The sequence below is a fragment of the Oncorhynchus tshawytscha genome, linkage group LG33 (genome assembly GCF_018296145.1).
Source record: "Oncorhynchus tshawytscha isolate Ot180627B linkage group LG33, Otsh_v2.0, whole genome shotgun sequence".
Classification (NCBI taxonomy): domain Eukaryota; kingdom Metazoa; phylum Chordata; class Actinopteri; order Salmoniformes; family Salmonidae; genus Oncorhynchus; species Oncorhynchus tshawytscha.
In genome coordinates, this window is record NC_056461.1 from 15060889 (window position 1) to 15084808 (window position 23920).

The 23920-nt window shown below is 42.7% G+C and overlaps 2 protein-coding genes, 2 non-coding genes and 1 pseudogene across 4 annotated transcripts; all 5 read right to left on the bottom strand.

The window, feature by feature from the left end:
• Positions 1–39: 39 nt before the first annotated feature.
• On the bottom strand, positions 40–3947 carry asb13a.1 (ankyrin repeat and SOCS box containing 13a, tandem duplicate 1). Its single transcript, XM_024416023.2, has 6 exons — positions 3810–3947; positions 3414–3601; positions 1570–1726; positions 1071–1205; positions 659–850; positions 40–567 (listed from the first exon to the last, which is right to left on the bottom strand). Exons 1-6 carry the CDS (start codon positions 3868–3870, stop codon positions 434–436), a joined length of 867 nt encoding a protein of 288 aa, XP_024271791.1. The 5' UTR covers positions 3871–3947; the 3' UTR covers positions 40–433.
• Positions 3908–16197, bottom strand: LOC112247302 (rab GDP dissociation inhibitor beta). The gene is made up of 11 exons (XM_024416022.2): positions 16042–16197; positions 9061–9168; positions 8645–8744; positions 8130–8264; positions 7647–7845; positions 7186–7317; positions 6799–6898; positions 6520–6691; positions 5975–6119; positions 5820–5874; positions 3908–5706 (listed from the first exon to the last, which is right to left on the bottom strand). The coding sequence occupies exons 1-11, from the start codon at positions 16084–16086 to the stop codon at positions 5551–5553; spliced, it is 1347 nt and encodes a 448-aa protein (XP_024271790.1). The 5' UTR covers positions 16087–16197; the 3' UTR covers positions 3908–5550.
• Positions 16198–17899: 1702 nt separating this feature from the next.
• LOC112247336 lies at positions 17900–23407 on the bottom strand (annotated as a pseudogene).
• trnay-gua lies at positions 22264–22351 on the bottom strand. The gene is given in 2 exon segments: positions 22264–22299; positions 22315–22351. It is a non-coding gene; the product is annotated as a tRNA-Tyr (tRNA).
• trnay-gua lies at positions 22830–22917 on the bottom strand. Its single transcript is given in 2 exon segments — positions 22830–22865; positions 22881–22917. It is a non-coding gene; the product is annotated as a tRNA-Tyr (tRNA).
• Positions 23408–23920: the final 513 nt, after the last annotated feature.

Consider the following 23920-nt stretch of genomic DNA (forward strand, 5'->3'; position numbering starts at 1 on the left):
TAGAAATGTTTTGTCAAAATGTTCATATTACTGCAAAAGTAGAGGACTGACATTGTTTGGCTTTATTTTCCCTAACCATGCTAAAACAAGCTTTCATCTCTATAGAATATTAGAACAATTGCAGCAGGCCTTCTTGAAATGTATTTTACAATGTGTTACTCCTTATAACACATCAATTTGTGTGTGTGTCCCACAATTTGTATTTGTGTGTTTGTGTCCCACAATTTGTATTTGTGTGTGTGTCCCACAATTTGTATTTGTGTGTGTGTCCCACAATTTGTATTTGTGTGTGTGTCCCACAATTTGTATGTGTGTTCCACAGTAAACAAAACATATGAAGATGATGAGATGTGTCCCAGCTTAGTATTCAAGCTTTCTCCTTTTTCTGATATTCCTTTGGGAATCCATCCACGAGTCAGTTCATAAGGCAGCATCAACACCCCTCACAGAGAATGTAGCTGATGGTACGTTGAGATATGTCCAGTTGACCTACGACCTCCAGAGCTCTGGTACCCAGCAACGTCCTCAGAGTCACTCTGCTAAGTTGCTGCAGACTCAGAGGTGTACCTAGAGATTATCAGACAGCCACAATGACTAACAAAAGTCACATAAGGGATGGAGAATCACAAATGGAAAATATTATTGCCTCTAGACTTACTTTCATAATACTGTAAGCATTGTTCAGTGGGAGAGCCAGGCTTGGTGTAGTCTATGGGCTTTTTGTTGTCGTTGTCTGTGACATATACGTTGCCTCCAAAGTCCACCAGTAAGTCAATCATGTCCACCATCTCTACTCTGGCAGCATGGTGGAGAGCCGTCTCATGGAACTTAGCTGCATTCACCTTGGCACCTGAACAGAAAACACATTCTGTTTACAGTCGATGCTTACATTTCCTCAGGAAAATGTGGCTTTGTGGCAAATTTGTGAATGAAATTCCACAGTGTCCGTCCAGCATAGCAAATACTTGTATGTAAAACATATTCATAAACACTGTATAGTCATACAGAGCCATTGATATGAATACAGCAGTCGCCTGAGACAATGTTTTCCTCTTTATCCCCATCGTCACCTGCTTTGAGCAGCACCCTGGCACAGTCCACATGTTCCTTGGCACAGGCAGCATGTAGCGGGGTACCGAACTGGAGATCAAAGGCCTCTAGCAAGGCTCCATGCGCTATCACTAGCCTCGCTATATCTGCATTACCTACAGTATAGACAGATACAAAACGGTTTCATTAGATATGAAGTACTCACACATATCTATACACTTACGGTGCATCCTCCTCACACCCATCCCTTCTCTTGCACTCCTACCTCACTCGCCCTAGTGCTGCCCCTTATCTCCTTACCTCTTCCTCCAGTCCTCTTACCTCTCCTTCTGCTTAAAACCTATTCCACCAGTCTCTTACCTCTCCTTGTCCTGCTTAACACCTATTCCACCAGTCTCTTCCCTCCTATCCTGGTCAGTCTTCCCTCACTTGTCCTGTTTTTCCCTCCTCCAGTCCACCTGACCCTGCCTTATCACCATTTCCCCAGTCATATACCTCCTCATCATTCCCCAATCTTACCCTTTATGCAGGCCTCATGCAGAGGAGAGGCAGTGAGTGCTGTGAGGGAGGGGTTGACTTTGGCTCCATGTTCCAGCAGCATCTTTGCACACTCCAGGCTCCCCGCAGCACAGGCGTTACAGAGAGGAGTGCTGCCATGGATGGTCCTCACATCCACCTGGGGGAGTGGGGGTAAAGAGGAAGGGATGGAGAGATAGAGTGAGAGGGACCACTACTGCTACACATGCTGTAGGTGTATTGGTGCATCCTGCTACCCAATATGAAATGTGTCATTATCTGTCTACAGCTCTATATACACTGCTCAAAAAAATAAAGGGATCATTTAAGTCAATCACACTTCTGTGAAATCAAACTGTCCACTTAGGAAGCAACACTGATTGACAATACATTTCACATGCTGTTGTGCAAATGGAATAGATAAATTATAGGCAATTAGCAAGACACCGCCAATAAAGGAGTGGTTCTGCAGGTGGTGACCACAGACCACTTCTCAGTTCCTATGCTTCCTGGCTGATGTTTTGGTCACTTTTGAATGCTGGCGGTGCTTTCACTCTAGTGGTAGCATGAGACGGAGTCTACAACCCACACAAGTGGCTCAGGTAGTGCAGCTCATCCAGGATGGCACATCAATACGAGCTGTGGCAAGAAGGTTTGCTGTGTCTGTCAGCGTAGTGTCCAGAGCATGGAGGCGCTACCAGGAGACAGGCCTGTACATCAGGAGACGTGGAGGAGGCCGTAGGAGGGCAACAACCCAGTAGCAGGACCGCTACCTCCGCCTTTGTGCAAGGAGGAGGAGGAGGAGCAAAGCAGGTTCACACTGAGCACATGTGACAGACGTGACAGAGTCTGGAGACGCCGTGGAGAACGTTCTGCTGCCTGCAACATCCTCCAGCATGACCGGTTTGGCGGTGGGTCAGTCATGGTGTGGGGTGGCATTTTTTGGGGGGCCGCACAGCCCTCCATGTGCTCGCCAGAGGTAGCCTGACTGCCATTAGGTACCGAGATAAGATCCTCAGACCCCTTGTGAGACCATATGCTGGTGCGGTTGGCCCTGGGTTCCTCCTAATGCAAGACAATGCTAGATCTCATGTGGCTGGAGTGTGTCAGCAGTTCCTGCAAGAGGAAGGCATTGATGCTATGGACTGGCCCGCCCGTTCCCCAGACCTGAATCCAATTGGGGCGGCAGGGTAGCCTAGTGGTTAGAGCGTTGGACTAGTAACCGGAAGGTTGCGAGTTCAAACCCCCGAGCTGACAAGGTACAAATCTGTCGTTCTGCCCCAGAACAGGCAGTTAACCCACTGTTCCTAGGCTGTCATTGAAAATAAGAATTTGTTCTTAACTGACTTGCCTGGTTAAATAAAGGTAAAAAAAATTAATTAAAAATTTAAAAAATTGAGCACATCTGGGACATCATGTCTCGCTCCATCCACCAACGCCACGTTGCACCACAGACTGTCCAGGAGTTGGCGGATGCTTTAGTCCAGGTCTGGGAGGAGATCCCTCAAGAGACCATCCGCCACCTCATCAGGAGCGTTGTCAGGAGGTCATACAGGCACGTGGAGGCCAAACACACTACTGAGCCTCATTTTGACTTGTTTTAAGGACATTACATCAAAGTTGGATCAGCCTGTAGTGTGGTTTTCCACTTTAATTTTGAGTGTGCCTCGAAATCCAGACCTCCATGGGTTGATAAATTTGATTTCCATTGATTATTTTTGTGTGATTTTGTTGTCAGCACATTCAACTATGTAAAGAATATTTCATTAATTCAGATCTAGGGTGTTATTTTAGTGTTCCCTTTATTTTTTTCAGCAGTGTATTTAGCCCTACTGTAGCTGCCTCACCTGAGCCCCTGCATCTAGTAGCAGTCGAACACAGTTTGGATGTCCCTGGATGCAGGCATCATGGAGCGGGGTGATATTGTCTACTGTCACCATGTTTACAGATGCTCCACCCTCAATCAGCTGTTTCACTTGAAGGGCCCTGCCTAAGGACGCCGCCTCATGCAACGCGGTTCGGTCTGCCCAAAACCCTAGTAGGAAAGGGAGAGGCTCTGGCTCAAACACGACCTGCTGCGTATTTACGCATTGGTCGCGCAATTATGGGTTAATCCAAAAAACATTGTTGGGCAGTGAATAAAAGCAAACATATTTACATTCACCACCTTTCCGTCCATAATTGGAATGTATGTAGTTCAGATTGAAAAGTTGATAGCCAGTTTGCCCAAATCGAACACTTACCAATATCTCCAAAGTTCGAGCGCCGTGCCGCTGTCATTTCCATTATTGCAGGATGTTCCATTGGGAAATATTAGCGTGACAGATAAACAAAATCAACATGAGTGCACTAGGTTTATTTTTGTTGAAACAGCGTCCATGTGACTATATTTGTTATGACAGGTAAGCAGCAGAGACTTCTGGGAGTTGGAGTTCTAAGCGTGAGGATGACTTAAGTACGTATTTGCTTACCATGTTATAAGAGCTTTTTGATTTTGTAGACATGCCATGTTAACAGTGCATTTTACCATTACACTAACGGTTACAAATAGGTTGCCATATTAATATCAACCAGCCAACACAGGAATTCAGCAAATGCAGAGTAATTTTTGCACTTCATTAAAGGATGGTCTTTGTCAAACGAATCAGACTGTTATTGTCTGTTTTTAGTCCTGCATCAATGAATAACACAAAAGGTCCTCTTCAGTGCAGAGTTCATAAATGCTCCAGCAGACAGTTTAGGTTGATGATATAAAATAGTATTAAAGAAGAAGTTTCAAAGGCAAAGCTCCCAATACTGAAATGACCACAAAAGCCCATCAGACAGCAATACTCCGATTCACTACTGAATAAGAACAAACTTTTTTTTCCCACAAGTAAATTTTTACTTTGCAGTACAGAAATCATTTGAGCACCATCTTTTTGTATTATTATATATATATATATTTTGTTTACATGACATTTAAACAGGGCCCTTGTCATATCAATACTGCCATAGTAGACATTTGGTCATTTTAAAGCAATTAGTCAACTTCACCACAAATGCCCAACCTGCTTCAGTCTGCTCGGGTCTGTTCATTTTTAATAGAATACTTTTCTTTCCTTTCCTAAGACATTATGGTTTCTCAAGCTGCAAACAGGTCCAGGTAGTTTGCCTTCTTGCTGGACTATACTTGCTCGTTCAGTGGCTTGGCCTAGGTACAGTAAGATGCCTTGCCCGTGGCTGGCTACTAGAGGCTGGAGATGAGCCACTAGGACAAGGAGGCTGATAAACAAAAAAACAACAACGCCCCCCCAATCACAATTGATGGAGTATTTATATTAGCTGGTCACGGAAACAATTAAAAGCTTCCTCTCTCACACATGGTTATCGGTGGTCAAATGAAGCTTTGCTGGCCAAACCCTTTTTTGGTTATGGCCTGTTAGGAATAGTGCTTCATTATAACTGGAACAAGCCAAGCCACTCACTTACCTCCCTCACAACAAAAACACCTGACAAGAAAAATACAACTGATCTGATCACATTTCATGATTCATTTCCCCAAAACACTTATGTTTTTACATGTTTGCATTATTTAGTTTTTAGTTTTTGGACAAAATAAATTTGACCCTCCCACACTGTGGTACTGTTTTCTTTTGATTGATCAATTGATTTGGCATCTGTGGACTAAACGCCCTCATCCAGGAGAGAAAATTATCAGTTACATTCTGAAAAATAATGTAGGGCGTATGTATACCAATGTTCAGTGCAACAGCTCTCTGAAAGTGATTATAAAAAGCATAACTCCCGCCTGGCCCCCTTTTCCAGCGATGCTATATTATAACTTTATATATAGTGTGAACTTCCATAACGGGCAAAACATACACTTGGATCATCAGCCAGCCCATTTATCTATATTTGTATGGTTTTCCTTATTTTTGAAAGATTTCAGTGGTCGGCAGCAAACATCTGATATTCACGAGTGTTGCAGACTCTCTTGTTTCTCTACTGGTCAGCTGCGTCACCGAAGATGTCATTCTTCTTGCGCTCCATCTCTGCAAAGTCAAATTCTGTACCCGTCATCCTCTTGTAGATGTCCTTGATGTCGTCGCAAGTGGTCTCGAAGTGGGTGGTAGCATCGTAGGTACGGGACATGAAGATCTACACCAACAATAGATGGTTAAACACAGGCAAACAATAATTGTATTTTTGTTAACACAAGGTCACTGGATTTGACTGGGTTAAGAAGAAACAAACAGAAGTAATGGACCCACCTGGCTTTCAGCACCCATGTCAGTTGGTGCGTACTGGTCACTGATGCTCACAAACCTGCAGAGAGAAATGACAAAGTCGAAATGACAAAGTCAACATGACCGTAGCAAAGACTAGTGGGAGACATCCAACAACAGTTTAGTGATGAGGCTCGTACTTCTGCTCGACAGGCTCCAGCAGGTCCATGGCTGGTTTGACCTCCATCTCAGGGTTTTCCGTCTCCACTGTGGTGCTGACGATGGCCACATACTTCCCCTGTGCTGCCACATTATGAGTATAGGAGATCATGCACACGTAGATATCTGCAAAAAATGAATAAAAAAAGAGATCAGCAAATTCAATATTTCACTCCTTGTCAGAGTTGGGTGCGATTTGGGGCAGTGATATGGTTACGTCCATACCACCCTTCAAATATTAATTTGATTCACCATCTCACCCTCAGCGAGGTCAGGGAAAATAGTTCAGGGATACAGTATCGTTAACCTAGCTTCCTTTTCCCCTTAAAATCAGATGTGGGGATCCCCCCTCAGGCGTTTCTTTTACGCCTGCTACGTGATGTTAGAATCATCTTAGTCTTAAGTAGAGTACTTCAAGACTTTTGGGTAGTGGAGTGTGAAGATGGTCTCATGTTCAATTTATAAATCTCATGCATTGTTTCCATAGGGGCCTTGCATGGTGACCACTTCCTGCAGCAGGGCTCACCGTGCTTCCTGTTGACCTGGTTCTGGGGGATGATGATCTGGCAGGAGTTTGCGTCGCTGGTGTTCTTGATGGGGTGGCTCATGATGCAGATGACCCGGATCACCTGACCGACCTTGGTGCTGCGGTCCATTAGATAGCTGGGATCGCAGATCAGCTGCTTACAGCGGGCGATCTGAGGGGGGAGGGGGTTAAATATTAGCACTAAGATTACACATGCCTTCCTCTAGTCCTCAGAGTACAGCCTCTATATAAGCCAGGGAGAAATAACATGATTCTTACCTCTCCCTCAGACTTGACTCCCACTACTTTTCCATCCTCCATGACGATCTCCTCAATGGGCTTGTTCAGCATGTAGGTTCCTCCATAGATAGCACTTAGTCTACAGGAAGGAGATAGGGAACGAGAGGGAGAGATTTTAACTAGAAGCACACGGTTCAGAATTCTATTGTATACTTTCAAGAAATAGCACACTTTGAAAAGACCCATCTAAATTCGAACAGTCCAACAGAAAAACAAGAATAACCATTGGGCATTCTGCTGAACATTGTATTTGGATTCAAATGAGTCAAACCTTAATTTGCATAGTGAAATTCAACAAGCCAAAACACATAAAACAAAGGCAGCAAGCCTGAAAATGATAGAGGTCAGAGTTGAGGTGAGCCTTACCTGGCGAACCCTTGGGGCAGCTCCCCCAGGCCGTAGAGGGGGTAGAGGTACGGACTCTTGCCATATCTGGCCAGAGACTCACTGTACAGCTTGATCCTGTTTAGCGAGTCCATGCAAGGCAGGTCCAGGTACCTGAGAGAGAGGGGAGAGACAAGTATGAATACAGTGCTTTCTTTGAATATATAACCAAGTTTCTTGAAAGACTGGAAAATAGAATGACTATCCTTGACACCCTGTGCTTGTGAGGCTACCATGTCATCTAAACGGTATATCATAACGGTGACATTCCAGGTCAGCTTTTACACAGTCTCAGAATATTGCTATATCCTGAAATCTGATAATCAACGTAGTGCAACGGCAAATAGGATGACCTGGAACTCTTCATGCTTTTTAGTTAACCCAAAAATGGCCGAACACCTTCCATCTCTGGCTCGGCCAATAAGAAGATGCAGGTGACTCACTCGTCTGTCCGGTAGAGGGCGAGGGAGTGTCCTGTGAAGTCGATGACGTCCTGGCCCAGGTCAAACTTCTTGAACACGTCCCTCATCGTTGTCTTGTTGGGGTCCACGCCCTCCATGGTCTTGGGGTCATTTTCGTCAAAGTTGGCCACGAAAACCAGGAACTTTCTGAAGCGACGTTTTTCAAATAGCCCCATCAGACCTGTAGGGGAGACAGTTGTGCTATTCAGGGGTAGCTAATTATCTACATGATTGAGAGCTGAAAAGCAAGACAATGTAGAACCAGGAAGAGGTCATTTGTGAGGAGCTGGGATGACAGTAAGACATTTTGACATGTCATCAATTCACTGTTTTAGACTGCTGTAAGCTGGATGGGTATCAGACTTGATTAAAAGTTAACTCTGCATACAGTAAACCTGAGCTTATCGGACATCAAAACTACGAAACCCAACCTCCTATTTCCCATAGTCCCCCTGTACCACTCACTCGATGCCAGGGCCTCGGTCTCGGTGGAGGGCACTTTGTAGATGCTGCCCTTCTTGTAGACGAAGCTGCCTTCAATCACCTTGAAGTCCAGGTAGCGCGTCACCTGTGTGATCAGCAGCATGCGGACCAACTGACCTGCACAGGTGAGACAGACAAATCAGTGTTACCTTTCCCAGGCAGGTTAGGAGAATACAGTTCAATCCAATTCAAATCGCATTTACATATACAGCTTCATTCATCTTCAAATTGAAAGTGCTCTCTGTTGCCTCATCCTGTCAATCACATCCAATCATTGCTAGGCAACAGGATCAGTCGCACAGTCAAATACGGCCACGACACAACTACTGAATATTCCAGAATCACATTTTAGGTATTCATCCCTTCTTTGCCGCTGAGACCAAGGATGAATTGTTATATCTAAGGCCCTGAGTTCTTCCTGGTCTTGTGACATGGTCAGGAAAACTCCTGGCCCTAGTTAATATAATACATAATAAAAAGTGGTGATTAGTGTTTACCGTTGGCCATGAGGAACTTCGGGATGAGGTCCACATTCCAGTCCCGGCCTTTTCCCATGGACTCCGGCGGGGCGCCTGGGAGACTGAAGCGTTTATACAGCTAAAAGAGAGAATCATTTGCCATTTTGTTGAAGCAGCAATTAAGCCTAGAGGAATACAACAGAGTGCATATGTGTCACCCATTTTTAAGGATATTAAGATTAGTATGACTAGTTCCTTGTTCTCTTCCTCATGCCTCATTATTCAGATTCATACGGTTACAAACATTGCTGGGAAATGGGTGAGTAGGCATCCTGCCTGTTATCTTGTGTAAGAGAATGGTGCAGTCTTTGTTTACGTCATGTGTGGCCTGTTAAGGTTGGTCTTAGGGGTCAGCGCCTCAGAGGTCAAGCAGTAGAGGTCAGCGGTTGACTTACATCCTCCAGGGGAGTGATGGAGGCACTCTCTGCCCCGTAGTAGGAGTTCCGGTCCATGTGCAGGACCTTCTTCCCCTTCACCGACATGATCCCTGACAGGATGCATTCCTATTGGACGAGAAACAGGAAGGAGAGGGGTTTGAGCATCAGAAATCACTTACACCTGGATTGTGGCCAAAATCGCACAGGTCAAACATTTGGAATGATAATTGAATCCTTAATATTGATTTTCATGTTTGAGATTGTATTGTTGTATGAATATTGCTCGTATCAGTATTTCCAGATACGATTGTTTCATAATGGCAGACGCAGTCACGGTCTCATTACGGCAGAAAATGCACTAAAAGCCTCAGATTTCAAACAGCCAAGATTCAACTAGACAAGGAAACACTTGAGGCTTTGTCGCAGAATGTAGTCAAAGTAATGAATGTGGTCCCTGTCTGGTTTGGCCTGGTCTTTTCAAGCTCTGATCTGATAACTGACTGCGTGGCCGGCAACAGTGGACCAGTCCAGCTGCAGGGTCTCTATAATGATAGCTTATGCTAGTGGTCTACCCATGATTCACCTCTGCTAGCTGTGTGTGTACTTAAAATTGATTAACACTGATTATATAGTGTAAGCAATCATTTAGCCTAATAAGCAGGAATTCCATAAAAAGATTGATATGACACAACAGACAAACATTAAAATCCACTCATGAATCTTCTGGGAGAGTAGACTTAAGGCTGTGACTGAAGATGGCCTCTGGTGTGTGTGCGCGTTTGCCACTTTTGATAAGAGGGCAGTGGAGGAGAGAGGGGCGTGGGTGGGACCAATTCAGTAAGATCTCCAGCCTGGTTAACAGTAGGGAAGGATTCCAGAATCTAGAACACAGAACTCTATTTAACATTCTCTGTCATTCTGGAGTAGAGGCAGTCTGTAGTGGCAGTGTGGCCACAAAATAAAGGGTTTCAGCAATGACCGCTAAAGCAGGGAGCTATGCAGAGGGGGGAGTAGGTTTGAGTGTCTAATTCAACTCACGCTCCGTTTAAAAGACGGAATTTAGGCTAGATCAGACAACCAAGCTGCCGAGCAGCAGCTTTCTGTTTCTCCCTTTGCAGTACTAGGCTGCAATTCGAGTTCCTCGGTCAAGGCAATAGTTTTCCAAATTGAGGCAAGAATCACGGGCTGCCTGGTACGGCATTCCCGGCCGGCCAGAGGAAAACGTACGTGGGTGACTGACTCTGGAATTCCCACAGGCTTTAAGATTACAGCAGCAAACCACTCTGCATCATGTGACTCCGTGGACTTTATTCCAAAAAAAGTTCAACTGAAATGCCTCCCGATTCAGAACACTGCTGATAGACGGATAGCTTCTGCTTACATATTGAATCCGCAATATTTGATCTTACTGTAACAAATCACCCTTGATAAGACCGTGGAATGACTCAGATTGAATATAATGGGGGTAAAAAAGGTGACAGGTTGTGTTTGAGGGAGAGGCATATTTTGTAGGCTACATTGTGTTGACAATGACTGACACGACAAACACAGGACACCACAGCAGTGTCATGATTCCACACTCCTGGTGTACACTGCTGCCAGGTCCTACAGAATGCCTTGTCACAGGAAGTGACACTGCACTGGTGTTGCTATTGCTTTGGTTTCCATCTCCCTAGAGTCAGCCCCACTCAGATCAGGGCAACTTAGGACAGGGCTCCGGTGTACAAAAACAGCACCCCGCCCTGCTGTTACCATCATCGTGGGGATACAGTGTCCCTGCCCCATGCTAGCCCTAACCAACCCCTCATCTGGGGCTGGGCAAGTTTAAAGTAAGGACAGTACCATTTCCTCACCACTGCATTTTCAGACCACGGGCCTTAACGTTAGACAAACAGGGACTTTTACTGAGCTAACATTTTTTTTCTTTTCTTTTTTAAGCACTGACCAGTCAGGTCTCTCAGGGAAAGAAAAATCAATGTCCACTCTCAGAGAGAAGCCTTGATGTCACTCAACGTGAGAATAAAGTGACGCAGGACTGCCTGTGCTAAACATCCGCAGCGGAAGCATGTGCTCATCTCACTGACTGGTAGTCTACCACAAGCACATGAGGAATGTCTGTTTCATAAAAGGCATCTTAGAAAAAGGTTCAGGTAATGCCTTTGATGTTCCATCCATAATGAACAAATTAGCATTTTAGTACCAATTATTACCAAGTATTTACAGATGTATTTATTTTGTGGGAAAAGGGAACATGCCTTGAGGATTTCTGATGAGAGAAAAATACCTCAGCAAATGTCTAAGCAGTTCATATTTCCCTATTCATTTAGGAAGACAATCAATTTGGTTGCGTGGTGTAAAATGTCCTTGTTTCTCATCACAGTTCTGTAAATTCATTAAATATACATGGAGGGTGGCAGGTAGCCAAGTGGTTAGAGTGTTGGGCCAGTAAGGGGAAAGGTTGCTGTTTTGATTACCCGAGCCCCCAAGGTGAAAAACCTGTCAAGGCAGTTAAGCCCAATTTGCTCCAGGGGTGCCGTTCTATTATGGTTGACACTGTTAAACGACACATTTCACTATCCGGGGTGTGACAAAACATTTTTATGGTGCTGTAACTTCCTGAATAATATATGGCAGTAAATGGATGCCTCCCAGACACAATTTTGAGTGGCATGGGACTCAGGCAGCCCTGCTGTCTGTAGGCTCTGACATTCTGCTGAGGGTAGCCTAGTCATCACAACCTCAGGCTGAAAGAGAGATCGAAGAGACCAACCCTCAATTCAGGAAGGAAGAGTCAAACAAGCAACAAAACACATTGAAGTGAAGGGGGAAACGTCACAGTTAATCTTTAACACAGCGGCCCTATAAAAAGCAGGTGGATTTTTATGATGAGAGACTGACTGAGGCCCACTCTGAAGACGGTAAAGTGTTGGGCGGCTCTCTGAAGTTCAAAAGGCCACAGTGTGTGTCACGCTGGGAACAAGAGTGACTGTGTGCCAGTGCCACCCTGGCTGACATTTCCTGACAACTTCTTCATGTGTGGCTCCACACTCTCAGGATCCACACACATTACTAGAACCATCACATCTTCCCAAGCTCTAATTGAATGACGCTAAAGGTTGTTAACTAAATCTAATGCCCCCATGTTTCATCTACTACTGCGGCCCTCTATCATTTTATCAGGAAAAGGGTTAGCTTGGACAGGACTCAAATTACATCACATGAATGACATCACATGACAACCAAAAGTTTCAAGTGGTGGTGTAAAAGAGGGGCTAAAATATTGATGACCATGCCCTCCTGACCCTCATCATTTTAGTAAGGGGACAGATGGACTGCAAGCTGCAGAGGAAGAAGAATACATACAATAAAAGCATATCCCAGAACAGCCAGTTCTCCTTTCCCCACCATGTCTTTCTCCACCACAAAGAGGAACCACATAGACCACAATCAATGTGAGATGCTTAAATAAATGCCAAACAGAACTGGATACTTGTGTTGGGTTATGAGAATATGAAACATACTTATTCATGTCACTGAGGGAGAGAGGGTAATGTATAATGTTTACATTATGTTAGAATATGTTATTGTTAGCCATCAGGGATCCTATGGGAGGGATCCTCTGGGAGGAGAAGAGACACAGTCTGGTACCAGTCACCATGAAAGCTGTGAGTTGGGGAGGAGTGAGCACTTTGGGCCAGAGGTTAGATCAGATGAAGTGAGGAAGAACAGATATCACTAAGGTTCTGGCTAGCAACAGATGCATTGGCTGTTCAGATGTGTAGTGGGAGACTTAGCATAGGAGAAAGGGTTAAATATCAGTGCTTGTGTGAACATGTTTTTGTCTGTTCAGCAGTTCGCTCTTTTGGGAAGAATAAACTTGGTTTAAGCCTTCATAGTGTCAGTCGAGTTCTTACTCTGATAATTAGAACCTAACACTTGCTAGGTTTGACCAGCATCAGCTGGACCAATGCCTACCGCTCATATCATACCACTCTATCATAGTATATGGCGCCAGTTAGGTCTACGTGATGCCTCAGAGCTCTCGTACAACGGTCTGTCTGGATTTTGCAGAACTTAAACTTACCCTGTACTCTCAGTTCCTTTGTGACTGAACCACAAGCATCTGCAGTCTAAAACAACACAGGAGTCACCAACCCAAAAGCAAACACTCTTAGCCAGACTGCCTACCCCTACCACTGACAAACCAAATGCATTCCTGACTGCCATATCCTGTTGGAGTAGACTACACAGGATTCTGAACGATTTCACAAGATTCCTGGATGGAATATGTTATGTAATTAGTTTTGTAAACATGGAATGTGACAGTCAGTGTGACTGACAGCAAAGGAACTAGCTGGACCTTTATCAGTGAAAGTATTGCTTTCAAACCTTGGCAATGGATTGTTTCACATGAAACAGTCTAATTTTGTCTTCTTGTGTGTGTTCTATTGCTGAACTGTTATTTTTAACAGAATACTCCCCCACGTGAGTCAGACATGCAAGACAGACAGGAAACTGTCAATAGATCATCTGAGTGAGGCCTCAGAGTACAGAAAATTATATCACAAGTCTTTCCTGTCATGCATCAACCGAGTGTTTTACGGCTGAGTAAAGCAGTGGCAACAACATATCGGTCATTTTGGTTCTCTCAATGTTGGCTACTTAGCTGGCTAGTGGACACAAAGTAATTAGCTAGTAATGCTGAATCAACTTGAGAAAATAGCTGACACAAATCAGGGTTTCACTAACTCGGTCCTTGGGCTCCCCCTTGGTGTACATTTGGTTTTTGCTATGATTACTTGAGTCAGCTGTGTAGTGCTAGGGCAGGCCAGAGTTTGGGAAACGCTGAGCTAAGTAACATTAGCTAGCTCATTCGGGTCTGGTGGATTATGGTTCAGAAATTGCAGATGTGGTTGTTGTTCACTACCCATTCATTTTACAAACACTGAATTAGCTAGCTATTTATACTTAACAAAAATATAAAATGCAACATGAGTGTTAGTCCCATATTTCATGAGCTGAAATAAAAGATCCTAGAAATGATCCATAAAAAGCTTGTCATATTTTGAGCACATCCCTTTTAGTGAGCATTTGTCCTTTCCCAATATAATCCATTCACCTGACAGGTGTGGCATATCAAGAAGCTGATTAAACAGCATGATCATTACACAGGTGCACCTTGTGTTGGGGACAATAAAAGGCCATTAAAATGTGCAGTTGTCGCATAAAACTTGAGACATCTGTGGCATTGTGTTAAGGGAACGTACTATTGGCATGCTGACTGCAGGAAAGTCCACCAGAACTGTTGCAAGATCATTTCTCTACCCTAAACCACCTCCAATGCCGTTTTAGGGAATTTGGCAGCACGTCCAACCGGCCACCACAGATCTTCCACATCCGGCTTCTTCACCTGCGGGGTTGTCCAAAACCAGCCACTCGTACAACTGATAAAACTAGGGTTTTGCACAACCAAAGAATTTCAGCACTAACTGTCAGAATCCATCTCAGGGAAGCTCATCTGCGTGCTTGTTGTCTTGACCTGACTGCAGTTTGGCTTCGGTGGGCAAATGCTCGCCTTCGAATGGCTACTGACACGCTGGAGAAGTGTGCTCTTCACGGATGAATCCCGGTGTCAACTGTACCGGGCAGACGTCAGACAGCGTGTATGACGTTGTGTGGGTGCGCGGTTTGCTGATGTCAACATTGTGAACAGAGTGTCCCATGATGGCGGTGGGGTTATGGTAGGCAGGCATAAGTTACGGCCTATGAACACTATTTAATTTTATCAATGGCAATTTGAGTGCACAACGATACTGTGACGAGATCCTGAGGCACATTTTTGTGTCCTTCATCCACCGCCAACACCTCATGTTTCAGCACAATGCACAGTCGCATTTCACAAGGATCTGTACACAATCCCTGGAAGCTGAAAATGTCCCAGTTTTTTCATGGCTTGCATACTCGCCAGACATCTCACCCATTGAGCATGTTTGGGATGCTCTGGGTCGATGTGTAGGACATGTTCCAGTTGCCGCCAAGATCCATAAACTTTGCGCAGCCATTGAAGAGTGGGACAACTTTCCACAGGCCACAATTAACAGCCTGATCAACTCTATGTGAAGGAGATGTGTCACGCTGCATGAGGCAAATGATGGTCAAACTAACAGATGCATATCTGTGCTCCTGGTCATGTGAAATCAATAGATTAGGGCCTAATTTATTTATTTCAATTCAATGATTTCCTATATGAACTATAACTCAGTAAAATCTTTGAAAATGTTGCGTTTATATTTCTGTTCAGTGTACTAACCAACCCATCATAGGTACACCAGTTAGATTAGCTAACTAGTTACATGTTAGCGAGCTAAACTGATACTCGCGGGGAGAATCTCCTCCCCAAAACAAAACAAAACCATTGCCTGTTAAAGAGAAATCCAAGCACTCACGAATAAAGCTTCATCCCATGGTGATGGTAACGTTACATACATTGGTATCCAACTCGAAATTTACACTAGCTTTGTATCACACTCAACATGAGAGCACAGGCACACTTTTTCAAACTAAAAAGGACAATACACTAACAAACTGGGACACATTATCCTAAACAAAGCTGTCATCAGCTACAGTAGCGAGCCAGCTATCATACTAGCTATTAGCTACCAATGCCAGCTAGATTTTTCAATTTGATTGATAAACAGCATGCATGAATATGAGACTGAGGCACCACCTTAAAATGACAAACGTATTAGTAGTTACCTAGCTAACTACCGAACGTTAAGTTCATTGAGAAAAATACTTGTGAATGCAAACATTGACAGACGTGACCCCTGACATTAGTTAGCCAGCTAGCTTATTAGGCCCAGCCGATAGTTGAACTACGCTAGCTAGCACCGTAGCGGGGTAGCAAAACTCGACTAAGTGGAATTGAAGAAACATAATCCCTCTGAGCATCGCTAAGATTATTCAAGGAACGAACTGGCATGGTACAATTATTCTCACCGTCAGTCCGGTACCCAGCACGATAACGTCGTATTCTTCATTCATTTTCACAATAATTTTCTCCTCTTTTCCTGAATAGTGGCCCGAAGAAAATGGAGATCTGCAAAACTGGAGACGAAAGGGGCTGCGGTTCAACGTCAAGCGATTCTGCTTCACTTTAGGGGAGGAGCCTATAGTCTTCTGTCAGAAACGGGAACATTTCTCCAGTTGCTGGGTATTGATAATGAATCGATTATGTATTTATCAATGGACATTTCCCTTAATATATTTTTCATAAGAATCGTGATTTTATTAATCTTGTCATTTGTAAAAGTCTACTGTAGCTACCGTACTCCACCACCTGCCTATGCTGAGCATTTTTTTTGTCGGAAGTGTCCTCTTTGTGACATTGTCTTTAGCCACATTATACGGAGTATGTATGTTCTCTCCCGTGTGTGTGTGTGCTATGCATAGTTCACCTTAGTTCACAAAGTTAGTCTTTCCTGGATGGACTGGATCCAGTCCACGTTGCATCCTCAATTTGCTTTGGTGAGTCAGTAGGTCAGGTGACAAACCCACACAATCATAACAACATATACTCCCCTAATCCTTTATTTAATCCTTCATATTCCATGCTGCCACGTGGAATTATGTATAACAACATATGCAGTGCCTTCAGAAAATATTCACACTCCTTAACTTTTTCCACATTTTCTTGTGTTGCAGACTGAATTTAAAGTGGATTAAATGTATATATGTTTTGTCACTGGCCTACAACACTACCGAACATTTTACTAATTAATAAAAAATAAAACAATTAAATGTCTTGAGTCAATAAGTATTCAACCCCTTTGTTATGGCAAGTCTAAATTATTTCAGGAGTAAAAATGCCCTGAACAAGTCACATAATGAGTTGCAAGGACTCACTCTGTGTGCAATAATATTGTTTAACAAGATTTTTGAATGACTACTTCATCTCTGTCCCTCAGTCAAGCAGTGAATTTCAAACACAGATTCAACCACAAAGACCAGGGATGTTTTCCAATGTCTCGCAAAGGACACCTATTGGTAGGAGAACAATCAAATAAAATAGACATAGAATATCTCTTTGAGCATGGTGAAGTTATTAATTAAACTGTGGATGGTGTATCAGTACACCCAGTCATTACAAAGAGCCAGCAGCATACCACCCTGCATCCCACTGCTGGCTTGCCTCTGAAGTTAACCAGGCTTAGTCCTGGTCAGTTCCTGGATGGGAGACCAGATGTTGGAGGTGTAGGCAGGAGGCACTAAAGTAAAAGTTTGTGATGGAACATTTTATGTTTGTGCTTTTCTAATAACCAATTTCTGTGTTCATGCAAGTGACTGATCGAACGAATCCTCACTATCAGTATCTGCAATTTGGCAGCACGCCCTGAACCTTGTTTTGAGAAAGGGATATCTCAGTTTCAAGGTCTCAGCTTTGAGAAAAGATTCCTCACGAGGTACTGGTCTGTCACATACATGACCCAGTATTGGTCGGTCATATGAATGAAGCAAACGTTAATGATAAATTAATTATGAATGATGAATAAGCGAAATCATGAAAATATAACTTGACTTTGAGTGTCCCTGTAAAGAATTTCCACAACAAAAGTAATTCACCTTTTGTCCTAAATAACAAAGTGTTATGTTTGGGGCAAATCCAACATAACACATCACTTACTACCACTCTTCATATTTTCAAGCATGGTGGTGGTTGCATCATGTTAAAATAAACGGAATAGAGCCAAGCACAGGAAAAAACCTGGATCAGGCTGCTTTCCAACAGACACTAGGAGACAAATTCACCTTTCAGCTGGACAATAACCTGAAACACAAGGCCAAATATACACTGGAGTTGATTACCAAGACAACATTTAATGTTCCTGAGTGGCCTTGTTACAGTTTTGACAGAAAACAGCATGGAAATCTATGGCAAGACTTGAAAATGGCTGTCTAGCAATGATCAATAATTTTAATCTCACGTTTTAACACTACAACATGTGAAAAAAGTAAAAGAGTGTGAATACTTTCTGAAGGCACTGTATTGGTTTCATCCCCATCAACAAAATCCACACATAAATAAATTATATGAAGTTATTATTCTGCCATCCAGAATACCATTAATGTCTATCATTTATTGATTCTCCATTCAGACAGTAGTTGATGTCAAATCACATTCAAACACTCTGAGCACGTCTGGTTTTTTGGCAAGCTGTTGAGCAGTAGTGCCCGAGGCATCCACCACATCTACTAGCCCCAGCTGTAGGATTGTCCTCACCGCTTCTGCATGCTGTCCTGTACACGCCACATGAAGAGCTGGGGACGCACAGAGAGATACAGGCAGTAGATTCATTAATCAATGTCAGATACTTGCTGGCGCAGAGATCTCCATCTCCACAGTGCACATACAGGGTAGAGGTCTTCACAGGTCCAACATACCCAAAATTCCGAGATCCGACCAAGATCTGAGACAAAAATATGGGTCCTGGGTTGGATCTCGGAATTTTGGGTCTGTCAGGACCCACATTTTTGTCTCAGATCTGGGTCGGATCTGATATAATTTCCACAGGTCTCAGATATGTGCAATTTAAATTGATTTACTGACTAGATCCTTCCTCTGTTAATTTAATGTGTGTGAGGTGATGAAAACTGAACGAGCTTGTAGCTTAGGTCCAGCTGAAACTGATTACGGCTGCTCCCCTCACATGCGCGAAAGGAGTGAAAGGAGCCTTGGACTAGGCTACTGTTGATTGCTAAGATGGAGGCCTTTTTCATTAAAGTAAAATGAAAGTTAGAGGAGAAATAGTATAGTGAAAAGAAGGCGACAACAGGAATGTCCTCAGGGACAAGTTTTAATACTGTAGTGGACAAAGATGAGAAGAAAGTTGGCTTGGCTAAATGGACTGAGTGCAATTCGCTATTCAGGTTTGATGCAATTTTTGAACTTGTATTTATTTATTTCGTATTAATTATCATTTGTTTTAGAATTGTTAATGTTATTGTATATCATTATTTTTGTAGGCCTGTAAAATAATCTAAACCAGTTCTTTAAATATGCAAAAAGTGTTGTTTCATTATGTTGAGACATTTTTGTTGGCTAAATTAAGTTAACTGTTTTTTTAAACGTTGTACTCTGTATTTAGTTTAATATAGGTTAAAAGTAGGCCTGTTGTAAAATAAATAGCTTTAGCCTATTGCTGTCATTTGATGGGTAGTTGCTACAATATAGGCCTAGTCGGTTCAAAACATTTGTAATGGTTTAAACCAGTTCTTTAAATATGACACAAGTGTTGTTTTTTTGCCAAATGAAGTTCCATCTGACGAGTATAAAGAAATGCATGTCAGTGTTGGGAACATGGCGACAGCATACCTCTATCTTTCTCTCTCTTGGGCCCAAGCTTTTCTTCCTTTATATAGATTTTCATAATATCAAACAGTGGACATCTAGGCCTGTATGCATGCAATGCCCTGACACATTTAGCGCTCAAATCTCCAACAGCTAAACGGTGAGGTGGACAGTTAATATTTGAGGATGGTAAAAACCAATTTTTTAAAAATAGGCTATTAAGTTTTGAATATGCTACCCATCGAAACACAACAAATAGTTTTTTTGTAATTTGTTATAGGCACTTTTTAAGGACACGTAGGGAGGGCCTAACTGTGGATCATTTCGCCAATATCACTCTTTTATTGATGGAGCTGGCAGCGCCCAGTCTGAAGTTTTTTCTCTCTCACTCTTTCTACTCTCTGATCTGAACAGGTTTTTTGAAAATTACTTTATGCATATCGGATCGGCTGGGAAAGCCCCAGATGCATTTTGGAACGGGGCCAACTTTCTGGACCTGTGATTACCCCTAACACAGGGTGCCCGAGGACAGGATTCAATGACCTGCATTCAAGATCAACTGTACCTGTGACTACAGAGTGTTTTGATTGGTTTGTGGTTTGAGAATTGGATCTAGTGCCAGAACTATTTGCATACGCTAGACAGAAGTTATGTAATTAGAACACATCCTGTTCTCTGTATTATGTCAACTTACATTTCCTGTTTTTCTTGTTGCACAAATTCAGATTTGGCCTCCAAGCAGTTGTTTTGATTAAAGTGTATTGCTACAAGCAAAGTGCAATTATCATAATGTATGATTATATAGCATTTAGCTACAGCTGGGGTTCCCTAACTTTTTCACTCTTCCAGCATTGGGAAACATCCCGCGCCTCCCCTGTGTGCACACGCCATGTCTATTTCTGTGGACACAAGCACTGTTTATGATACAAACTGTTCACACCCCTCTTGTTGGTATAGAGAATTTGGCAGGTTTAAAGATTATTTCGTGCAATTCTACACATGTTGTCAAGGGGCGCAAAGAAAACTTAGCAGTCTTAAAGCTAATTTTATTGCAATTCTATACATTTTCCCATGTCTAATATGTATTCATGTGATATTTCAGTGAATAAAAATTACAAAAATATCTATGGGCTAAAAAACCTAAATAAAAAAACATGAGCTGACATGGGCTAGTTGATCTGAACATTTCTGACAAGTTATAAATAGCTCTCTAAGGTATGCGAAGAATAACATGACAAGAGGAACTGATGATGCACTACCCAATTTCGAAATGATATCTTGTTCATTCTACTATTACAACATTCAGTTTAAAGCCAGATTGAGCTCCTTTAAAAATGTTTAAAAATAATATACTTTTTTTTGGGGGGGGGGGCCCTGCCGACCCCTCGCCCCACAGTTTGGGAACCACTTCTCTACAGTACCTGTTCTTCCCTTTTTGTGCCTGACGTGAAGATCTGCTCCTAATGTGAGGAGTGCTTTGATTGTGCCTGTGTGGCCCTCCTGAAAATATAAAATATCAGGCATGATATTATGCACACAATTTGCCTTTATATACAGCATAGGCCTGATAACAGACGTTTACAGAATTGAGCTAACCTTGGCAGCGTAGTGCAGGGAAGTGAGCTGCATGTCAGTGGCTGTCTGGTTCACATCCACTCCGAGGTCCCTCACTAGGAACTCTAGCGCCTCCTCCTGGGCTGTGACAGCAACATGGTGCACCGACTGGGCCCCCAGGATGTCTGCTGCAGTCGGAGAGGCCTGTGTGACACACAAGAATGCAAGTATATACAGGTCAGTATCTTATCCAATGTCCAGGGGTACTGGAGTGGTTGAGGTGGATTAAATTTCCCAAGGGGACTATGGTGGAATTAAGTGAGATACAGACTAGTTGATTTATCTCAGATATGTTTTGATAGATGGACATTTTTATTTTCCCCCAGAGTCTCCAGTATACCTGATGCTTCTCCAGCAGTAGTTTGGCCACAGATATGTGTCCGTTCCTCACTGCGTCCATAAAGGGAGTGACCCCACAGCTGTCCCTGACATCCGGAACATAACCACACCTGCAAACAGAGAAGTGAGGGTCAGTTAGCACTACACCCACACACACTTACACATGATCACATTAACACACAGAGCCTCAACACTGACACTTGAACATGACTTCTCACAAGTATGCAAATCCTCTGAGACATATCCTAATTCATACCTCCTCTCACACACACACAAACATAAACAAACACACCTCTGTACCAAGATGCTGACCACTTCTTCACAGCCGTGCATTGCTGTAGGAACAGAGAATAGACAGAGAAGGTGTAACGAACCAGAAAAAAAGTGCTATTTTATGCATATTGTTCAAAATACCTGGGAATATGTTTAGACCTGTGACATGTCTGATTTGTTAGCACAGAGATTACATGTCTGATTTGTTAGCACAGAGATTACCTGCAGTGTGCAGAGGAGTCCTCAGCGTCTTGCTCTCTGTCCTCCAGACTTCCGGGTTGGCCAGTAGGAGGTGCTGTATGACCGCTGGGTCTCCCTTCCTGCAGGCGATGTGGAAGGAGTTCCAGCCGTCCTTGTGCTTCAGCATGGGGTCAGCCTCGTGGGACAGTAGTCCCTGGATCATACCCAGGTTCCTCCTGGTGCAGGCCATCATCAGAGGGGTCCTGAAAGTAGAGGTGGGCCACAATGGTGGGTCAGTTGCACATAATTGTTTTTATTGTGCAATACAATAAATATATATTTTTTAAATTGACTCACCCTCCCACGCCAATTTTGTGCAGTATTTAATGATTACTTATGTTCATAGTAGTGTGTTGATAATGGTATACAATGCAGGCACGGTGATACTATTAAACTATTAAAATAATTCCTTCGAGCCGGATTTGAACCAGCGACCTAAGGATCTCAGCAGTTTGCCTCTACAGTCCTCCGCTCTACCAACTGAGCTATCGAAGGGACACGAAGGTTTTAAGAAAAAGCAGGCCCGTAATTCGTTCGGAAACAAGGTAGCAAAACGTTTAGTAACAAAAAAAAATAAGCCTCTCTTATTTGACAAATTCTGGTGATCCTTCCCCGTTTCGGCCGTTTGCTTCCATTTGCTCTCTAATGACTATGACTCTGGTCATTCAATTCATAAATATGATAAATTGAAACCAGAACTTTAATTGAATCTTAGAACAACGTATTTGTTATTTATGACAAACACACAAGGTCACCAATGCTGTTACTATTTATTGTTACTATATACTTAACTGTTACTATTTATTATTACTATATACTTAAGCTGCTAAACCAAGTTACTTCTCACTTTTGTCTCCTACTTTTTGTTATTTTTGGACATGGCATTTGATTCTTAATTGATACTGTACTGCATTGTTAAGGAGAGTTTGCGATTCAGCGTTTATGCATATGACATGGGCCGACGAAAAAGATTTCCTTCGAGCCGGATTTGAACCAGCGACCTAAGGATTTCAGCATTTAGCCTCTACAGTCCTCCGCTCTACCAACTGAGCTATCGAAGGGGGTTAAATTATTTCGGGAAAAAACGTGTTTTTCAATACGTTATCCTAATAGACTTGAAAATCTACAACTTCTTTGCTATTTGATTAAAAAAAATATATATAAGGAATAATGTTGTCTTAATGTTTGCACATGGCATGCGTGTTGATGTATGTCTCACCAATCAGCCTTTTTTAAGCAGTCTACTTTGGCTATTTCAGTGAGCAGATACCTCAAACACCCCTGTCCCATGGACGCAGCTTCATATGCAGAGCTCTTTTGTTGTCGGTATTGTACAGCTCTATGTCCATCCCAATCTCTTTTACTAAAATTGCATGTCCAAGTGGCCATGACGGGCAGCATAATGCAACAATGTATCACCCGATTTCCCGAAATGTTTTTTGTTGACAAATCGTGCAACAATGTTGCCACCAAGTTATTTTTTTTACGCGTGCACAATTCGCCATTCTGGGTAAGCTTGATTAAATATGTCAATGTCTTCTCATCATCCATTGAACATATAAAGTTGACAAGTTGGTTAAATTGTTGGTCGACCAAAAGCCTACATATTTCAATTGAGTTCTACGCTACTTTTTACGTTAAAAACGCCAAAGATAGAAAATCTGAACTTAATACCTGACATTAATACGTAAAAGAAATGCACAACACTGTTCTACCATAGGCTATGGGCTAAAACAGCTTGTAGCATGTTCAGCAAGAAATTAGGTAATACTCTGATCGTCCAGTAGGCTGTAGCAGAATTGTGCACTGGGGCTTGTAGTTTTTGATAGTCATTACTCTCAAAATAACTTATATTGAATGATAATAGGTTGGGTTTATTACATTTTATTGATTTAGACTTTGTAAATAATAACTTCTTCTTCAAATTATATAGGCCTATATAGTAAAGTTATTCAGTTGTAGGCTTATAGATCTACTTTTCTTTTTACAATAGGCTAAAACATGTAAAGGTAAAATATATATTTTTAAAACATGCATCCTATGAGAAATAATTTAGGAAACACA